This window comes from Neofelis nebulosa, chromosome 3 (assembly GCF_028018385.1).
Source record: "Neofelis nebulosa isolate mNeoNeb1 chromosome 3, mNeoNeb1.pri, whole genome shotgun sequence".
Lineage (NCBI taxonomy): Eukaryota > Metazoa > Chordata > Mammalia > Carnivora > Felidae > Neofelis > Neofelis nebulosa.
Genome location: NC_080784.1, coordinates 166,326,141 through 166,346,810, shown reverse-complemented (window position 1 = coordinate 166,346,810; position 20,670 = coordinate 166,326,141). Strand labels below are relative to the sequence as shown.

Genomic DNA, 20,670 nt, shown 5'->3' with positions numbered 1-20,670 from the left:
GCACAAGCAGGGGAGGGACAGAGAGAGAGGGAGACACAGAATTCGAAGCAGGCTCCAGGCTCTGAACTATCAGCACGGAGCCTGACACGGGGTTCGAACCCAGGAACCACAAGATCATGACATGAGCCAAAGTCTCATGACCTGAACCAAAATCAGACGCTTAACCAGTTGAGCCACCCAGGCACCCCTCCTGTGGACCGTTTTTGAGATTTGTCTATGGCAGACAACTAGTCATATCTGTCTTTTTCTAGGGCTAAATTTAAGTTATACTCTGTAATTCTGGGGACCCCAAAGATCATGTAATCATGTGTTAGAGCATATTTAACCTTGCTTCGTAACTAAAGTCCTGGCTTTGTCTGTAGGTAGTGCTAGTTTGGGTCCCCCTAGTCATGGAGTTAGGTCAAATTCTTCCAGATGGGACTTTGGTTCAGCCGTCCGTTTTCTTCTAAAGGATGCTCACCTCTGCCAAAGTAGTCTGCTAGGTAGGAAGGAAGTATGGGATTATAGATGAGGGAGAAGACACCTCAGTAGAGGTTTGGGAGAGCTAGGTGGCACAGGGTACCAGGGTTAGCAGAGAAGAGAGTCCTAAAAAATAGGCTAAGATGGTGTGCCGGGGGGAAATCCAAGTAGAAAGCCCTCAGAAATAACTTGGACCAACTTTGATATTCAGGCCAGGGTCAGCTTTGCCCAGAATTGGTCTGAAAAGACGCAGCTCCTCTTACCTTGGCAAGAAACCTGCGTGACCGTTGGGGAAGGAAGAAGGCTCAAGCTGGCATTTTTTTTTTTTGTCCTGGGACCCGAGCTTCTTGCGGATAAAGAGTACAGTGAAGCAGGACGTAGGTATCTGCTTCGATTCTAAAGAGGTTATAATCGCTGTAGCCCAGTGACCACACTGCCTTTCTTCCACCTTCCACCTGCTACAGGAAGCCAGGTCGCGGTGTGAGCCAAGGTTTGGCTCTGCGTGCTAAACAGATGCTCTTTGGAAGTGGTTTGGCCGTGCTAGCCACGCATGCACGTAGCTTCCAGCGGTGGTCCCCCAGCTGGAGTGGACAAAGGGGTTGGTGAAAAATGCCCATCCTCCTCAGAATTTCTGGGTTGGCAGGTTTGACACAGGGTCCCAGTGATAACATTGTCATCATTGTGTCTGCCTTGTCAGCCGGTGCCACAGTGGTTCTGCTAAAGGCAGTCTGTGGCTCACTCTTACAAAATCGGCTTTTAGAAAATAAGAATCTAATATTGACTAAGTTTTTGCTAGGAGCTAGGCATGGTACTAATAATTTATGTTGTATTATTTCCCTTCTTTTTTTGAGACAGAGAGAGCTTGCATGCAGGAGTGTGTGCGTGAGCGGGGGAGGGGCAGAGAGAGAGAGGGAGAGAGAGAATCTCAGGGAGGCTCTATGCTCAGCTCAGAGCCTGACTCAGGGCTCAATCTCAACAACCGTGAGATCATGACCTGAGCCAAAATCAAGAGGTAGATGCTTAACCAACGGAGCCACCCAGGCACTCCTATGTTGTATTAGTTCTTAATCCTCACCGGTTGGTCAGGTACTGTCATTAGATGTGGAGACAGACTGAGAGGTCAGCTGTGATGTGTAAGTGGTAAACCCTGAACGTAAATCTAAGGGTCTCTGAACTCAGAGACCGTTTCATTGGGCTAGGAATATTTTTGAAATCTTACAATTCTTGGTAGGATTCTCTGATACCTTGCTACTCAAAGTGTGGTCCTTGGAGTACACATCTCCTGGGAAGTTGTTAGAAAGAACCTCAGGCCCCCAGATCCTGTGACTCAGTACCTACATCTTAACAAGATTGCCAAGTGCTGTCTGTATCCATCAAAGTCTGAGAAGTGCTGTTACAAAATATTTTATTTATTTATTTGTACCCCATCACATGTCAAAATAAATTAGCAATATGGTTTCCTATTGGATATATTATGGAAATGCCTTCTAATCTTGAGCCCAATGTGGGGCTTGAACTCATAACTCTGAGATCAAGACCTGAGCTGAGATCAAGAGTCAGACGCTTAACTGACTAAACCACCCAGGTGCCCCAGAAATACTTTATATCTTGAGTATTGTGATTCACGTTGAGTTATAAGCTTTAATTTATCCATTCAACTAGATTTAGCTGAACTAATTTTATTATTTCTCACCCAGACTATTACAACGATCTCCTATTTGATTTATCTGCCTCCAATCTTTCCTATCTTCTATCCACTGCAAGATATTTTTTTTCAAGTAGTGGAATACCTTATTGAAACAAAATTTTGGCAAAAGGCCTACAATGATAAGATAAAAGTACAGCTTCTCCAGTTGAAGTGTGGGATTTTTTTTTTTAGGGGGGGTGGGTGTCAGAGCTCTGTCCTCTTAGCTTCCCCCTAGTCCCCAAGATCCCTCCCGTGAATGCCCAGCTGTCTTTGGAACACAGATGACCATCTTTGCTCTAGTGGTTCTCAGCCATGGCATCATGACTCTTTCATGATCAGTTATGAGGTGCACTGCACATAATTTAGTAATAACTGAGGTACCAAAGTTTGTGATCAAGTCACTTTTTTTTAAATTTTTTTTTAACGTTTATTTATTTTTGAGACAGAGAGAGACAGAGCATGAACGGGGGAGGGTCAGAGAGAGAAGGGGACACAGAATCTGAAACAGGCTCCAGGCTCTGAGTGGTCAGCACAGAGCCCGACGCGGGGCTCGAACTCACGGACCGCGAGATCATGACCTGAGCTGAAGTCGGCCGCTTAACCGACTGAGCCACCCAGGCGCCCCTGTGATCAATTCACTTTAAAATAACTTGGAGTGGGGGAGCCTGGGTGGCTCAGTCGGTAGAAGCATCCGACTTCTGCTCAGTCATAATCTCACGGTTCATGGGTTCGAGTTCCATGTTGGGCTCTGGGCTGACAGCTCAGAGCCTGGAGCCTGCTTCAGATTCTGTGTCTCCCTCTCTCTGACCCTCCCCCACTCATGCTCTGTCTTTCTCTCAAAAATAAAATAAACGTTTAAAAAAAAAGTTGGAGTGGATTCAAGTCACGACCTTAACTTACATTTCACTCTTCTTTCTTCAGAATGGAAACCCGTGTAGTAGTTACACATGGGGGGGCTAGGAAGACATGAACACAGATGTCAGAGTGGAAAATGACTGAGAGTCGTGGATTTCGGCTGGCCTCCATGTTGCTGCCGGAGATTTTCCTTAAAAGTATCATCCTCTTTGCTTATCAACTCATCCCTCTACAGCCTACAGAATTAAGCTCAATCTGCTAACCCCTGCCTGTCTCTCTCATCTCTTGTCATTCCTCCCTCAACCCCTCCAGGACTCCAGTCCCCTCATGCTAAACATAGCAGACCCCCCATGATTCTGTGTCTACACAGGTCCTGTTCCTCTGCTGTCTGTGGAAGTAGGAAAAGAAACAGAGAGAAAAGCAAATTCCCGACCTTCAGTGCCTGCCTCCAATCCCTCCTGGGGTCCTGGGGTCCTGCCTTTGGGCTCTTTGATACCCTGATGTCGGGCTCTGTCTGGTCCTACATTTGTCTGTGAGATGCAGAGATCTCCTCTAACTCAACTCTGTACCTGCAGGGTCTGGAAGGCAGTGAGACAACTCACTCTTCCTTTCTAAGTGGAGCCAACCAATGTAAGAAAGCCATCTTATATTTTAGGGTTTTTAGATCCCTTTTTTCTTTCCCTTGCTCAAGGTGACACTGGCAATACTCCTTTAAGTCACAGTAAAATACAATGTGCTCCTCAGGGCTCTAACTTACCATAAAGATTTTTGAAGTTCTAGTTTTCCTATATTAGCAAGAATTATTTATGTCAATTCCCTAAAGAAGCAGAGGTACTTTATCACCCCAATCATTTTCCATTTGCGTGAGATGCACAACAGGAATTTCCTTCTTTGTGCCAAACCCAGCAGTGCACAGGCTTTTTAGAAAGTAATTCATTCATTTGGAAATAGGAAGTGACAAGCGGTAATTGATCTATTTCAATTTGCTCTCACGGGAGATAGCTTTTATTTATTTGCCCCGTGGCCCCTTTCTATTTACTGTATGTATTTTCTAGAAAAGTTTCATTTTATTTATTTTTTTTCAAATTCAATGAGGAGCAAATTTTAGACTATTTTAAATCACATGTGTATAACTCTCTGTCTTAATCTCTACTTTCCTACTACAGCTGAATGTACGATTTAGGCAATTCCAATGCCTCTGTTTCTTGCCTTTGCTCTCGTCTCAGTGTGTTGTCCAACCTTGTTTATCCTCTGCTTTCCCTCCTCCACAGAGATTTTAATTTCGTTAAAATGTTTTTACTGTGGCTGTGACTCAAGCGGCTCAGCTAGCTGCAGAAACACGATGTCATTTAACATTCCAACCCGCAGCCCAGACAGCTGCACATCAGGTCATTTGGAGCAGGACTGTTGAGACTGCTTTGTGACAATGATTGGCAACACCCGGCTGCCGCAACACAGACTGCAGAAAACCAGCTGGTATGCTAAGGGCAATAATTCCACTTTCGTTACCAGACTACAAATCAGAGCCGAGTTAACAGAAGTGAATGTTGTCACCAGGTGACAATTCGACACCAAAGCCACACTCTCGATTCCCTCTGTGTTGGTTGGATAAGACCACACCCGTTCATCAATCCATCTGCCATTCATTCAACTATACACAAAGCAGGCCTATTTAAGGATAGGAAGTATGCAAAGGCAATGCTTAGGACACACAACAGCCCTAGCACAGCTTTTGCTACAAACATACCTGGAGTCTCCTGGAGAAGGTAGACTTCCAAAAAATATTGACAGGTGTGGGTGAGGTCCAAAATGGTGATCCGGGAAACCAAAGAAGATAGCAACTGACTCTAAGAGGGAAACGAAAGATGAGTTAAAGGGGCTTACAGGGAAAGTGAGATTTGAAGTAAACGTTAAGGGATGGATTGGTATTTCCCAAAGAAGGAAAAGGATGGATGCATTCCTAGAGAAACATGTATAGAAAGGCAAGCGACTGCTGATAGCCGCGCCATTAACAAAAGTGAAGAAGAGACACAGGTTTGGGCTGGATAGAAGGAATTCTGCTTTAGGAATATTTGCAGTTATGGGTAGTAGATTAAGGGCTCAGATGAGATTTGGGGCTAGACATGGAGATCTGGGAGTAAGTCTCTACAGTTCATAGCGAAAGCCAGATGAGTTAATGAAATCTACCTACGAAAGTGCAGAGGGAGAAGAAAAAAAGAGCCCATGAGTAAATCTAGAACAGCAACATTTTTTAAAGTGTACTTATTCATAAAGAGGGTAGGGTAGGGGCAGAGAGAAAGAGGAAGAGAGAGATTCCAAAGCAGGCTCAGTGCTGTCAGTGTGGAGCTCAGCGTGGGGCTCATTCCCATGAACCATGAGATCATGACCTGAGCTGTTTATGTCTGCTCCCCAGGTCTCTGCCATAGGCTTCAAATTGACGTTCACTTGCATATTAGACTCCAACTGGACATTCCAAACATCCTATACTCAACACATCTAACACTTTGCTACTTGAGTCTCAAACTTGCTATTTTGCCTGTGTTCTATATCTCAGTTCGTATCATTACCCTCCACCTCATCTTTCAAATTAGAGCTTAATTTTGCTTTGAATCATTTCTCTCCTTCACCGCAAATGTACCTTTTCCTCTCAATTTCCATGCTCACTCTGTGCTATGAGCTGCATTATTTTCTATTGCCATAGTCAGCCTCCTGCTTGACTCTCTCCCTGTTCTTTGTGCTGTTTCTATCCATCTACCCAGAGCTTGGAGAATTGTCTTTCTGCGTCTTGAATCTGGATATGTCAATTCCCTGTACAGAAAACTTAGCTCACTTTCTGCGGTCCCAGAATAAAGTTCAAGCTCTTTACATGGCAACAATGACCCTAAAAGATCTGCCTTCACTACCCACCTTGCCCCATCTTGTTTCTTGACCTTGCCACTGTGTATGCCTGCTCCATTCCCCGTAATCCCAGGGGAAGTAATGTGCTCCTAAGACTTTGTGCAAGCTGGTCTCCTTCCCTAGAATGTCCTTGGCCTTGCTTTACATGTTGAAAGTCCAGTACTCATTGGTTAGTTAGACTTAGACTCCACAGCCAGAATTGATCTTTCTCATCTCATGTGAACCTGAATATATAAAGTTCATCACAATGTGCCTTGCATTTGTACCCTTAGCTGTATGCTTTTGTTCTCAAGGAGCTGCAAAGTCCTTGAGAATATGAAACGTACCTTATGTCAACCTCTATCATTCTCCTGTCTAGCAAAACACTGGGAGATTAATACAGTGTTTGAATCGAGTTGCTATAACACAATATTATGAAAAGAACTCTGAAATTTTAGGGATCCATGTCTATTAATCACAGCCAACTCTGAAAGGTCTAGAGAAATAGAAGAAACTATATATATATATATATATATATATATATATATATATATGCGCACTTTGTATACATACCTATATGTATCATATGTATTCTAAAATACCAGATTTTGGAGGAAAGTCATTAATTGATTAGTTAAGACTAGTTAAAATTAGATTAGTTAAAATTTAGTTAAATCAGTTAAAATCTAGGGAAATTAGTTAAATTAGTTAAAACTAGATTAGTTAAGATTAGTTAAAACTAATATTTGATTAGTTAAGAGAGAGTCTGGGGCACCTGAATGGCTCAGTTGGTTAAGTTACTGACTCTTGATCTCAGTTCAGGTCTTGATCTCAGGGTGGTGAGTTCAAGCCCCACCTTGGGCTCTGTGCCAGGCATCAGCCTACTTAAAAAGAGAGAGAGAGAGAGAGAGAGAGAGAGAGAGAGAGTCTAAGCAAGTATGATGAAAATCATTAGTACCAACTCTCAATCCCCATTTTTCAAGCCCCCATAAAGTCCTTTCAGCACAATTTTACAGAAATGATGGGGGAAAAGCAGCGACTTTATCTACTACCTCCCAGTCAATATTCTAGATGAAGTAAGGCAATGGATAGCAATGACAGATACTGGTAAGCAGCAGCCATGGGAAATCATGCTCATATCCATTGAATGGCAAGACTAATTCAATATCGAAAGTAAGAAAAAAATATGAAATATAAAATTATTAACAAACCACAGTCTTGTCTTAGGATCACATGAACCCAGAACTCATTACTATTCTCCAACACATATCATTACTGACTAAGGTTAAATGGGTGAGCAAGCTTCTTCTGTAATGGACAAGAGGTTTTAAATTATTCCAAGAGAAACTCATCTTTAAAGAGTGTTTAGGGACATCTGGGTGGCTCAGTCAGTTGAGCATCCAACTTTGGCTTAGGTCTTGATTTCACCTAAGGGGTTCGAGCCCCGCATCAGGCTCTGTGCTGATGGCTCAGAGCCTGGAGCCAGCTTTGGATTCTGTGTCTCCCTCTCTCTCTGCCCCTCCCCTGCTTGTGCTCTGTCTCTGTCTCTCTCTCTCTCCCTCTATCAAAAATAAGTTAACATTTAAAAAAATAAAATAAAAATGAGTGGTTCGAAATAACATTTCTTAAATTAAAAAATGTTAATGATTTATCTACTTGTATGGGATGATGAAAATTATAAAAAAAAACAAAACCCAAATCCAAACCAATTAGTGGAGACTAATTTTATTTTATTTTTTTAATTTATTTTTGGGACAGAGAGAGACAGAGCATGAACGGGGGAGGGGCAGAGAGAGAGGGAGACACAGAATCGGAAACAGGCTCCAGGCTCTGAGCCATCAGCCCAGAGCCCGACGCGGGGCTGGAACTCACGGACCGCGAGATCGTGACCTGGCTGAAGTCGGACGCTTAACCAACTGCACCACCCAGGCGCCCCAGTGGAGACTAATTTTAATAAAACTTCTTTTTTAAAAAAAAATCTCATTTTTCCTATTTAGTGTATGGTCTGGTAACTTAACAAGAGGTAATTTTTCAGTTGGGAATCTTGAAAAACATCACTGGAGATTTTTTTTTTTTCATGTTTGGATCAAATAAATTCTCAGTTTAATATCCTGCTAGAGCTTTGTAGATACTGTTTTCTCCTTCTCAGTTTATCAGATGACAAATGTCTCCTGATACAAGCTTTATGCCATTCAATGATGGCTACGTGATGTCCTCACTACAATCTTCCATGCATCGAAAACATGTTGAAATGTTAGCACTTCAAGAAAGCAACAGACCTCTCACTTTTCAGGTTAGTTGGCAGTGACAGGAAAGTTAAAGGAGAGATAAAAACAAGGATGCAAACTGGTTGAAGAACAGACGATCAGCAGAAAAAAAAAAAAAAGAGAGAACAATCTTTCTGTGTAAAGCAAAGCACTGAAGGGATATGTGGAAAGCCGAGGGCTTCTCTGGAGCAGTCTCTGAGATAACATGAGAAGGAGAATCGGATTAAATCAAATCTCTCCTGATGGCTTTTTGGTAGCGACTAGGAAGTGTACAATTGAATCACATGATCGAACAGCACAAGATGATACTCTTACAAGATGACTGAGATCTGATGCGTTATCAGAACAAGCAGGATGGGCTGGGGGAAAGTCACGGACCAAATTCGTCCCAAGACTGTTCTGGGAATTATTGGGAAGCAGGCTTTCTCTTTCCATGGGGGGTTTAAATTGGTAAGATATACAGGTATCCCTGGCTTTTCAGAAGTTTGCACATGGCCACTTCACTTTTATGAAAGACCTATGTTAGCACTTGTTTGAAAAGAAATCTGAAGAGAATTTTCCCTTTTATGCTAAAACAATAAAAGGAGAAAGGGAAAAATAGCATTCAGAGTTTGTTTTGCAATGAGCTGTGACGGAGGCAGCTCTCCCCCAGCAGTGAGAGCAGCCTCACCAAGCTCTTTCCCCCAAGAACTACACTTAGCATCCCAGCAGCAAGCCTCCACAGCTTTGAACTGTGTCTGTGAGCATCTCTGTTTTATCTCCATTTATTACGTTCATCCGTCAGCAAGATGTGTTTTAAGTTATCAGAAAAACATAAGAGAGTCGATTTGGGGGCTCTAGGAATGCTCAGAAACTTTCCTGCATAGATGAATGGTAATGGCTTCTTCCCTTTATACCATTCCAGCTTACGAAAGATTTCATAGGAACGCTCTATTTGCCGAAAACTGTATGGGAAATTGTTGAACCTCCCTACGGAGAAAGTATACATGAAAATGAAGATACCAGTAGAGGAAAGGAGAGCTGAGAAATGGAGAGGGACGGAGTCCTCATTTTAACTTGGGAGCCAGCCACAGCTGGAGATTTTTCATTTTCATGAGTCAATAAATGCCCTTTCTGGCCTTAAACCAATGTGAGTTAGGGTTTCTGGCACATCACCTGAAATAATTCTAATTTTAAAAAATTTCCAGAAGCAGGGTTGTATTATCAAATTGCTTTGCCCAGAAGCTGTATCAAATACCTCACCACCGTCAAAGGTGTTTGAGTGCTTTTTCCATTGCATTTCCAGCATTAGATGTTGTTGACTTTGAGAATTTTTGTCGGTTTGATTTTAAGTTTCATATTTTGTGTTTAGTTAACGACTAGAGAAGTACAACTTTTTCCATTTACTAAAGAGCATACACTTTTTTATTGTATATTGTCTGTCTTTTGCCTATTTTTCTCTATCAACCTTTATTTTCCCTGTGGATTGATTAAAGTGACTTAGCCCTCGACACTTGTGGAATTTATTTTTCCTCTGGGTTTTATATTTTAAAAATAACATTGCTACTTTTCTCATTATCAAATACTATTATGGCAGAAATTCAGAAACACCATAAAATATAGAGGAAAAACTAAAAATCACTTTTAAATGTTTATTTACTTTGAGAGAGAGCGTGGGGGGGGGGAGAGGGTAAAGGGCAGAGAGAGAGGGATAGAGAGAATCCCACGCAGGCTCTGTGCTGTCACTGCAGAGCCCCACGTAGGGCTCCCTCCCATGAACCTTGAGACCATGACCTGAGCCGAGATCAAGAGTAGGATGCTTAACTGACTGAACCACCCAGGCATCCCTAAAAATCACTTTTGTTTTTTAAAAAATTTTAAAAATCTTTATTTTTGAAAGAGAGAGACAGACAGACAGACAGAGTGCACTCAGGGGAGGGGCAGAGAGAGAGGGAGAAGCAGGCTCCAGGTTCTGAGCTGTCAACACAGAGCCTAACATGGGGCTTCAACTCACGACCTGTGAGATCATGATCTGAGCCGGTCTGATGCTTAACTGACTGAGCCACCCAGGCACCCCTAAAAATCACTTTTAATCCTATCACTCAGATATACTATACATTGGAGAAATTCCCTCTAAATTTATATATATTCAATATATTTACTAGAATATAAGTGTATGTGTGTGTGTTTATAGCTTGTTTTATCACTTAAGATTTTATCACAGGAACTTCTCCCTTATTCTTATTATTTCTCTAAATAGATCTTGGACTCTTTTAGAAACCTGGGAAAATTAGGGGCGCCTGGGTGGCTCAGTCGGTTAAGCGGCCGACTTCGGCTCAGGTCATGATCTCGCGGTCCGTGAGTTCGAGCCCCGCGTCGGGCTCTGTGCTGACAGCTCAGAGCCTGGAGCCTGTTTCAGATTCTGTGTCTCCCTCTCTCTGACCCTCCCCCGTTCATGCTCTGTCTCTCTCTGTCTCAAAAATAAATAAACGTTAAAAAATTAAAAAAAAAAAAAAAAAAAGAAACCTGGGAAAATTCATGGACTCGTTTTTCAGGAAAAAAAAAAAGTACATATACAGAAAAGTTCATCATTTCAAGAGGTTCTTAGATTCATGTATGGACTCCAGATTAAGAACTCTGATTATAAGCATGGTAGTTTCTATCTGCATAGCAGTCTCCTATATTCGTGTACTCATTGATTTAACCACACTGCAACAGGCTTAGGAGACAGACTTTGGGATCCAAAAGCTTGGGTTCCACTCCTGGCTCTCTCCCTAGTAGGAGACAACTTGCCAAATCTCTAACCCCATTAAGCCTATCGTAAGGGTTAAAGGAGATGGTCCATGCAAAGGCTTAGAAGAGTGTCTGTATATAATACACACTCAATGCAGCTTTCATTAAAAAATTATTTTTTCAGGGCGCCTGGGTGGCTCAGTCGGTTAAGCGTCCGACTTCGGCTCAGGTCATGATCTCGCGGCCCGTGGGTTCGAGCCCCGCGTCGGGCTCTGTGCTGACAGCTCGGAGCCTGGAGCCTGTTTCAGGTTCTGTGTCCCCCTCTCTCTGACCCTCCCCCATTCATGCTCTGTCTCTCTCTGTCTCAAAAATAAATAAACGTTAAAAAAATTTTTTTTTAATTATTTTTTCTTACTGTTTCCTAATAATGAACACCTAGAAAAAGAATTGCTGGATCAAAGGAAATACACATTCTTAGGGCAATTGTTATTCACCAAGTTTCCTTCTCGAAAAGATATACCCCTGGCAGGATGAGAGACTGTCCAGTTAACAGTATCTTTGTCACAACACTATCGTATTTATTTCAGTATTTTCCAATAAAAATGGCATTTAATTGCTTTAATTTCTTTGGTTACTAGTGAGTGTGAATATTTTCAGAAGTATATGGTGATTAGCATTCCTTTCTGTGATCTTGTGTGTCTATTTGTATCATTCGCCTTTTTCCTATTGTGTTGTTTGTTTTCATTAATTTGTGAAACTATTTTGTAAATTAACAATATTAGCTCATGGGGCGCCGGGGTGACTCGGTTGAGCGACCTACTTCGGCTCAGGTCATGATCTTGTGGTTTGTGGTTTTGAGGGCCCCCGCCCCCCAATCCTGTCTGGCTCTATGCTGACAACTCAGAGCCTGGAGCCTGCTTTGGATTCTGTGTCTCCTTCTCTCTCTCCTCCCCCTCCCCCCACTTGCTCTCTCTCTCTCTCTCTCTCTCAAAAATAAATAAACATTAAAACTTTTTAAAAATTAGCTCTGGATTTTATATGTTTCAAGTATTTTTTTCATTTTGTAATTTGCATTTAACTTTTTTCCCTTCTGTCTTTACTGCTGTGCTTAAAATGTTTATGTAGCCATATCTAGTGAGTTTCCCATTAGGATTTCTTCTGTTGCTTTTTTGCTTAGGAAGACTTCCCTTATCCAAAGATGATATAAATATGAGCCAACATTTTTCTCCAGTATTTGGTTGTATCATCATTATTATTATCATTATCATTATTAACTCTTTAATCTATTTGGAATTATTTTTGGTGTTCGGTGTGCAACATAGTTCTAAATTTATTTCTCACCTCCCCACCCCCCCCCCCCCCATTGTATATTTTCCGGGTGCTATGTTGTTGTCCTGCCCTTCTGTATATTCTCTCTCCTCTGCATGGGCCGGACCCTCCTTGGTGGCAGCATGAGTAAAAGAAAGGTAATTGAAGACGCTAAGTGACCCTCGCCAGTAACATACCTGATTGTGAGCTCTGTTTTCTACTCCTGGGGTTTTCTTCCAGTGAAGGAGATCAGAAAGAAAGAGGGAGGCTTTCTTTACATTGACAATAACTGCATCAGGAGGAGAGATGACCACTCCGCAGGCCCCAAGAAGCCCCCAGAACTGCAGGTTTACTGTGAGCCTGCTGATTTACAAGCCAGGTCCATCCCTTTCTGCTTTTTGCTCTTTGTCCATGGCATAAATCACCTCCCATATCCCTCCCCAAACCAAGACGGGAGCTAGTTGGATGAGTTGGGCTGCCTCTAATTACCGCTTATTGAATTTGATTGTGGATTTTAATATCATTAACACAAGGAGGGGGCAAAAACAGGGGCGGCAAAAACAGTTTAGGCTTCAGCTGGCCCTCTGCCATTTGTGTTCTTGGCTAATCTCATCCTGTGGTTTAAAGAATGTGAAGGCTCAGCAGGGGCCCCTCCTTATTTTGTCTGTTTCTCCACGGGTTTCCTCTGGATATACTTACTTAAAGAAAGTATTCGGGTGACGTGTTTCATTGTATATTCTGAGTATCTTTGTTTTGCTTACATAAGCCTGAATGAACACCTAGAATATTTTTGGTCATGTTCCATTTCCTTCAGAGCTCAATAGATGTCACTGCATGGTTTTCTTGGCTCTACTGTTTTAGGAAAGTATGACAGTACATTACTTTCCTAAATACTTGCGCAGCTCTGCCCTCATGGAATTTATGGTCTAATGGAAAAAAAATAGTTTATTTGTGACTAAGAATGCAATATGCTGTGAATGTAATCTTATTTTTCATATTCTCTGTCATTTTCATGAGATTTGGAGAGGAGAAAAGATAAACACGTGGGCTCAGTCCACCACTGGGAAATGGAAGTCACCCAGTCTCCTCTGGTGTCAGAAAAGTGGGGAGGGACAAGTTCCCAGGGGGGAAGAATCCACTCTGGGGTCCTGGCCCCATGCAGTCTAACCCTGAGCTAAGACTTCTATCTAGAAAATCCTCCTGTTGGCTTTTGCAACTCACCTGGCTTTGGCTTTATGGTGTCTCCAGACACGTATAGATGCCTTCTCAAATGGCTCCACCTCCCCGGTATGCTGCGAGCTCCCTCTCTTTGTAGATGCCTCTGGTGACTGAAAGTTGCTGAGCCAACAGTCCTGTGAACTCTAAATCTGATTTGTTTGGGGGATAAACCTGTCCGAGGCAGGGAATCCCACCACTTTATTTCTTTCTAGTCCTTTAATCCCAATGCCGGGCTGTGCTCATAACACTTCATAAATTTATGGCCACGGAGATATCCTCTCCCCAACTGCCAGTAACTCCCAAACACATTTTTCCACAGAGCCTTTTCTTAGCAGAGCTCTCCAGGGCTCTCGTTAAGGATATATCAGATGCACATTCATCCAGACACTACCTGTGGGTTTGGCTGCTGAGGCTGAGACTTCCCTGCACCTCAGATTCCTCATGTGTAAGAACGAGTTAACAGCATCTCTCAAGGCTCTGCTGGGACAATCCAGTGAAATAATGCACACGCACTTGCCAACCCCCCAGTATTGTTATTACTTTCTACTTTGAGTCTGAACGCATTTTATTTAAAAACTGTTAGCAAATTACGTAAAGATTACTTAAAAAAAATTGTTTTTAAAGAATTAAAAAAAAAAAAAAACCTGTCAGTAAATGAAAGCCAGATATTGTGTCTTGCTACCAGAGAACCGCTCACATTAAGTCCGGGACCCTTCTCGATGCTCAGGGTTGCAGGCTCTTCGAACAGTGTATACAGTTCATGTGCATGCATTGATAAGCTTCGTGTGTCTGTGTGTGTGTGTGTGTGTGTGCGCGCGCGCGCGCGCGTGTGCGTGTCTCCAGATTTCATTATGAAATGGGCAGAGCCCATCACAGAACTTGATCGGCAGCCAGGCACGGTTTTTCTTCTTGTCCTTTGTCAGCTCTTTGTTCCGCCCCTGGCTGCACTCTAACAGAACCACTTACTGGTGATTAAAAGGAGGGACCCGGCGGCGGGGCGGGGCCTGCCAGGCGCGGGGGCCGGGCGATTGGGTTCACCCTGGGGGGCTGCGCTTTAAGTGCTGCCAGCGGAGGACCCCCCCCCCCCCACACACACACCTCCCGCCGCACCCGACGCCGCGGAGACGTCAGCGGCGCGCAGCCCGAGCTCCGCACCTAGCTTCGCCTGCGGCTGCGGACCGACGGACAGGCGGACGCGGGCAGGTGGCACCGCAGGACGCGGGCAGAGGCGCGCGGGGCCGGGGAACAGCGGAGCCGCGGCCGCCCGCCTCGGCGCCATGGACGGCCCTGACAACGCGACGCTGCTCTTCGCCCCGTCCTCGCTGCAGCCGGACAACTACACGCTGTCGCCCAACGCCAGCAGCCTGAGCGCCGGCCCCGACCTGCCCGTCTCCCCTGCCTCCAGCGCCGGCCCCAGCCCCGGGCTCAGCCTCGCGCCCAGTCCCGGCGTCGGTTTCAGCCCCGGCCCCGCGCCCACCCCAGAGCCGACGGCAGGCAGCTCGGCGGGCGGCTCGGCCAGCCTGGGCCCGTCCCTGTTCCCCCACTCCTGGGCGCACCCCCAGACCCCGTTCTGGGACACGCCGCTGAACCACGGGCTGAACGTGTTCGTGGGAGCCGCCCTGTGCATCACCATGCTGGGCCTGGGCTGCACGGTGGACGTGAACCACTTCGGGGAGCACGTCCGCCGGCCCGTGGGCGCGCTGCTGGCCGCGCTCTGCCAGTTCGGCTTGCTGCCGCTGCTGGCCTTCCTGCTGGCCCTGGCCTTCTCGCTGAACGAGGTGGCCGCCGTGGCGGTGCTCCTGTGTGGCTGCTGTCCCGGCGGGAATCTGTCCAACCTCATGTCCCTGCTGGTTGACGGCGACATGAACCTCAGGTACGGGCTGGTCCTTAGGCGTCTTCTCCTGCCAAGCAGCCGCGCTTAGCCGCGGGTTTCAGACGGAGAGGAAGGAGAGGTGGCTGGAGAGAGGCGTGGGAGAGGGAAGACGACGGTGCAGCGAGGGGTTGACGCCCGGGCTTTAGAAGCCAAGGCGGACGTGAAGAGGTAGTGCTGTGGGGGGAGAAACCTAGACGGGGACAGGGCTGCCGACTGCCTTGGGGTTTCCTGCACAGCTCTCGGACCATCCTTCTCCAGTTTGGGCTGTCAGCGCAGGTCCTCGGCCTCTAGAAGACAAAGGGAACTGGGAAGCCTGAAGCTAGGACTCTCCGGAAATGCAAAAGCAAAATAGGGCTATTGACCCCGATAAAGAAAGTGATCTCATACAGAGGACAATATAATTGAGTTCCATCCAACAAGTCGTGTTCAACAGCCTTACCACGTCTAACAGGGTGCTTTGGAGGATGAAAAAAAAAGAAAGAGGTTCTTGCCCTCAGAATCAACCAGACTGTAGCCAGCTCAATAGGCTTTATAAAGCCAGGGGCAGCAGTCCTGAGATCCGACCCCCCCCCCTCACCTCCCCATCCTGGGGTTCATGTTTCAGTTGGGCTTAGGGGTGTTGTTCTCTTGGCACCGATGAAACAGGTTCTCACCCCTGACTTCAGACTCCAGATTTGCAGTCTCTTTCTTTCTCCTGTATCCAATGTGCAAGAGAGACTGTTGGCACAGAGCCCATTCTGAATTCTGTTCATTCCCCTTTCTGCAGCATCATCATGACCATCTCCTCCACGCTTCTGGCCCTAGTCTTGATGCCCCTGTGCCTGTGGATCTACAGCCGGGCTTGGATCGACACCCCTCTGGTGCAATTACTACCTCTGGGGGCAGTGACCCTGACCCTCTGCGGCACTCTCCTCCCTATCGGCTTGGGGGTCTTCATTCGATACAAATGCAACCGGGTGGCGGACTACATTGTGAAGGTAAGGTCACTCTTAGAGAGTCCTTGGTCTCTGACCCCTGGCTGAAATGCTAAGAAGTTTGGGAAAGAGGGATAAACTTGCATGGATAAACTTAAAAAAAAAAAAAAAAAAAAAAGTTTGTGCCACAAAGAAAACTTCTACCTTTTGCAGTTTCAAAAAAACTCATAGCTTTAATTAAAACATAACTTAATTAAAAAGAGCATAAGTGAGCAATTACTATTCACAGGAGGAAACATCACGGGGGGTGGGAGAGAGATGAGAGTGCCATTAAATGGCAACATATTGTCCACTAAAGAATCGTGGTGTTACTAAAAATCAAAGCAGGTGAAGTGAAATTATGTGAATTGAACTTGAGCAGTGTTTTAGAAATGCATTCCTATGTTTTAAAAAAGTGGAACTCTAATTCTGAGAAATTGTGTAGAAGGTTTCTTTAAAATGTTTTATTAATTTTCTAAAACTAAGTTGACCCTAATAGGACCAAAAGTAATTTAAAAATCACATTGAGGGAATATCATACAATGCACAAAATATTGACTTTAAAAAGGCACAAAATAAAACTGGGTCCTGGATAAAGAATGCAGAATATATTACTGTTATTAAATCTGTGTGTTTCTTTTCCCTTCCCCATTGCGGTAACGCATGTGGTTTCTAAGGCTAGTGAAAGAATGAGGATTCCTATTATTTTGTGCAATATTTCCAATGTTGCTTTGTTTTTAAAAAATGATACCTTTTGTAGCAGTAGAGATTTTGTTCATTGTTGACTGGAGAAAAAATTTAAATATTTGTCAACTAAGCTTTCTTTGAAAACTCAAAAATAGTAAATAAGAGTAAACCATGAGTAGGACTCTCAGTTTAGGAAGTTACTCAAATAAAACACATAACTAATTACTGTAAATGCACAAATTCATTTAGCCAGGTGAAGAGAAAAAGAGTTTCCCCAATGTTTCAGTTATGTAGATTTAAAGACATAATCTTTTGTGTTTTACTTATATTAAATAAATTAATTTTAAATAATTAATCCAAAATTTGATTATTCAAAGGAGCTAACTTTTATTAACATGAAAAATAATGGGTTCTTTTATGCAAATATAGCCAGCCATGAGTAAAATTGTGCTCTGTAATAAACACATATATTGTGAATGTAATAAATTTATATGTACATGTAAATATGCATATATTTTATATGTTATACATAACATACCCATAGATAATCTTAAGATGCATTAAGAACTTATTAAGCTTAACCATTAAGCTAATACTACAAGATCTTAGGAATTCTAAGAGAAAATCAATCAAATAAGTTATTCCCATGCTAAAAACAGATAAATATATTTAAATAATAGACAATTCAAAAAGATTGGGTAACTTTGAGTTTAAGGTGAACCTATTCTTACTCCTTAACCAGAACATTCATAAGGTATGTTTTATAACACTTTTACACTTTTGCAAACACTTTAAAATGAGCATTCAATGTCAGTGCTCACCCAAATGATTTAAAATAGTTCAAAAGAAACTTTGGTGCCAGTATTTTCACAATGAAGAATCAGATTTCCTGTCAAAGCTTTTGATGTGGACACACTTTGAAACAATATCAGAAAAGTTTTAGGGGTTCCTGGCTGGCTCAGTTGGTAGAACATGAGACTCGTGATCTTGGAGTCGTGAGTTCGAGCCCCACATTGGGTGCAGAGATTACTTTTTAAAAAAGTTTTGATTTATAATAGTTTGTTTGGTTTCTGCCCATTGTACCTTTGTAGCATGAGCACCTTATATAATAAGTATTTTAGCACTCTCTATGGTAGACTTTTTACCAGCCCAGATACATTTTAAGTAATTTTTTAAAGATTATAAAGTATATGCCAGTCCCACAGACTGCAAAGGGGTTTCGCCTCAAATATCCAGTGAACCAGAGTCAGCACTTAAACTGTTCTTTTGGATCTCTAGTTTCCCTCACAAACACCTCCTACCCCATAAAAAACAACAACAACAACAACAACAACAACAAAAACCCAAAATACTAGCTAACTACTAACCTAAAGAATGAAGAGAGGAATTTTTAGGTTTCCACCTTACTATTTACACAGCTTGTTTTACTTAAATGAGTGAACTATATCAGTCAGACATCAAGATGACAGAGTGTTCCATACAGTCAATTGTACTGTATCTAAACTCCATTATATGTAAGAATTCCTAAACATCATTAGAGATATATAGGTGGGATGTTTCTCGTAAATAGATGAAAAAGGGGTGTTGCAGAATTGCAAAGAATTCCTCACATCTTCTGTTTGGTTTTTTTTTTTCACTTACATAATCTAAGAGTCGGTGATTGTTTCAGTGTTGCTATCAATTCTCTGAGATATAAAGTATTTTCAAGTTTGAAAATATCACATACTAAGTTTCATACTTAAAAAAACTTTAATTTATTTGAGAGAGAAAGAGAGCGAGCGAGCGCAATAGTGGGGGAGAGGGGCAGAGGGAAAGAGAGAATCTCAAGCAGGCTCCACACTCAAGTGGGACTTGATCCCACAACCCTGGGATCATGACCTGAGCCAAAATCAAGAGTTGGACTCTCAACAGACTGAGTCGCCCAGGTGCTCCTTTATAAACTTTTTTAAAATTTATTTTATGAGTTTCATACATTTTAGTGGCTTTTTACCTCATGGGTTAAACCAGAGATCAACCAGAGATATAGCTCTTATGGAAAACATGGGGTCCTGTTCAGGGAAGGTAATTTTTCTTTTCCTCTCTCTGTTCATCAGACCATACTTGGTATATCAGGCTTTATTCTAACTGCTGTTTAGAAGAGGCACATTCACAAATTAAATACATGTTCTGAACAGTCAGGACTCCCACCACAGAGTTATGTGAAAGTCTAGAGACAATCTGCTGGAGACGAGTAGCCTTTTCTTCCTGTTTTTTAAAACAGAAGTCTGGTCTGTGCTGCTCCTGAGGGTCTATCCAAGACGATGGCTAGTTGTTAAAGAAAGCAGATTGTCACTAGACATAAGGACAGGCCTCCAAACAATCAGAGCTGTCCAACTGGGATCTGGACTCCTCCTGATGAGGTGACCTATCCATCCTCAGAAGTGCTTTGTCAAAGACTGCTTACGGCAAAGATCTCCATTTTGCGTGTGAGGTGAGGCTAGATTGGTCTCTTCTCCCAAGAGCCGAGGATTCTCTTGCCTGAATTCCTTTCCGACTATCTTGTTTCTGATGGCTTGTCATTTTCTGTTACTAGGTTTCCCTGTGGTCTCTGCTAGTGACACTGGTGGTCCTTTTCATAATGACTGGCACTATGTTAGGACCTGAACTGTTGGCGAGCATTCCCGCAAGTGTTTACGTGGTAGCAATTTTCATGCCTTTGGCAGGCTATGCCTCAGGCTACGGCTTAGCTACTCTCTTCCGTCTTCCACCCAACTGCAAGAGGACCGTGTGCCTGGAAACAGGGAGTCAGAATGTGCAGCTCTGTACCGCCATTCTAAAACTGGCCTTTCGGCCGCAGTTGATAGGAAGCATGTACATGTTTCCTTTGCTGTATGCCCTTTTCCAGTCTGCAGAAGCAGGGATTTTTGTTTTAATATATAAGGTGTATGGAAGTGAGATATTACACAAGCGAGATCCTCTAGATGAAGATGAAGATACAGACATTTCTTACAAGAAACTAAAAGAAGAGGAAATGGCAGACCCTTCCTATGGCACAGTGAAAGCTGACAATTTAATTATGATGGAAACCACTCAGACTTCTCTCTGAACACGGAGATACAGAGGAGTTTCTATCTTGCGGACATGTTACTTCATATTTATGATGTTTATCTTGCGGACATGTTACTTCATATTTATGATGTTTTTCGTCTGTGGTAGTGAATGTGGTTTACATAAAGGGTAACACATGGTTCACATTATCGTACATGTAACAGTTATGACCTTCTTCCCGTTGTAAGGTTGTATTTGGTATATTAACCAAGCACTTTCACAAATCACACATCAATGTCATAATACAACTTGCACCCGGGACTGCTGAAGTAAAGCCTGAACATGTTCATGTGCTCTTTGGTTTTTATCATTACTAATTTCTAGGACTGTTTCAAATAGATACACTCTTAGAAAACAGGGTCTTGGAAATGCAGAATTTGGATGCACTCTTATGGTAGTAAAAACGAGGTGGTTTTTTTTTTTTGGTAAAACATAACTTGTAAAACAATTTGTAAACCATAACTGAGTTGAATGTAATTGTTGTTAGAAAAAAGAAGTGCTTGCTCAATGTAGAAATACCTGACAATGTTGGATTCTGATCTGTATTCAAAAAATCCCCAAACAGGTCAACTAAACAATGAAATACAGTATTTTATTGTCAAACCTGTATCAAATCAGAAAAAAATACATTAATGCATTTGATTACTTGATCTGATATCTATTAGTAATGAACAGCTATCATTTTTT

The 20,670-nt window shown here is 43.0% G+C and overlaps 1 protein-coding gene across 1 annotated transcript; it reads left to right on the top strand.

The window, feature by feature from the left end:
* The first annotated feature begins 14,501 nt into the window (after positions 1–14,501).
* SLC10A4 (solute carrier family 10 member 4) lies at positions 14,502–20,038 on the top strand. The gene is made up of 3 exons (XM_058722650.1): positions 14,502–15,256; positions 16,023–16,233; positions 19,469–20,038. Exons 1-3 carry the CDS (start codon positions 14,661–14,663, stop codon positions 19,979–19,981), a joined length of 1,320 nt encoding a protein of 439 aa, XP_058578633.1. The 5' UTR covers positions 14,502–14,660; the 3' UTR covers positions 19,982–20,038.
* Positions 20,039–20,670: the final 632 nt, after the last annotated feature.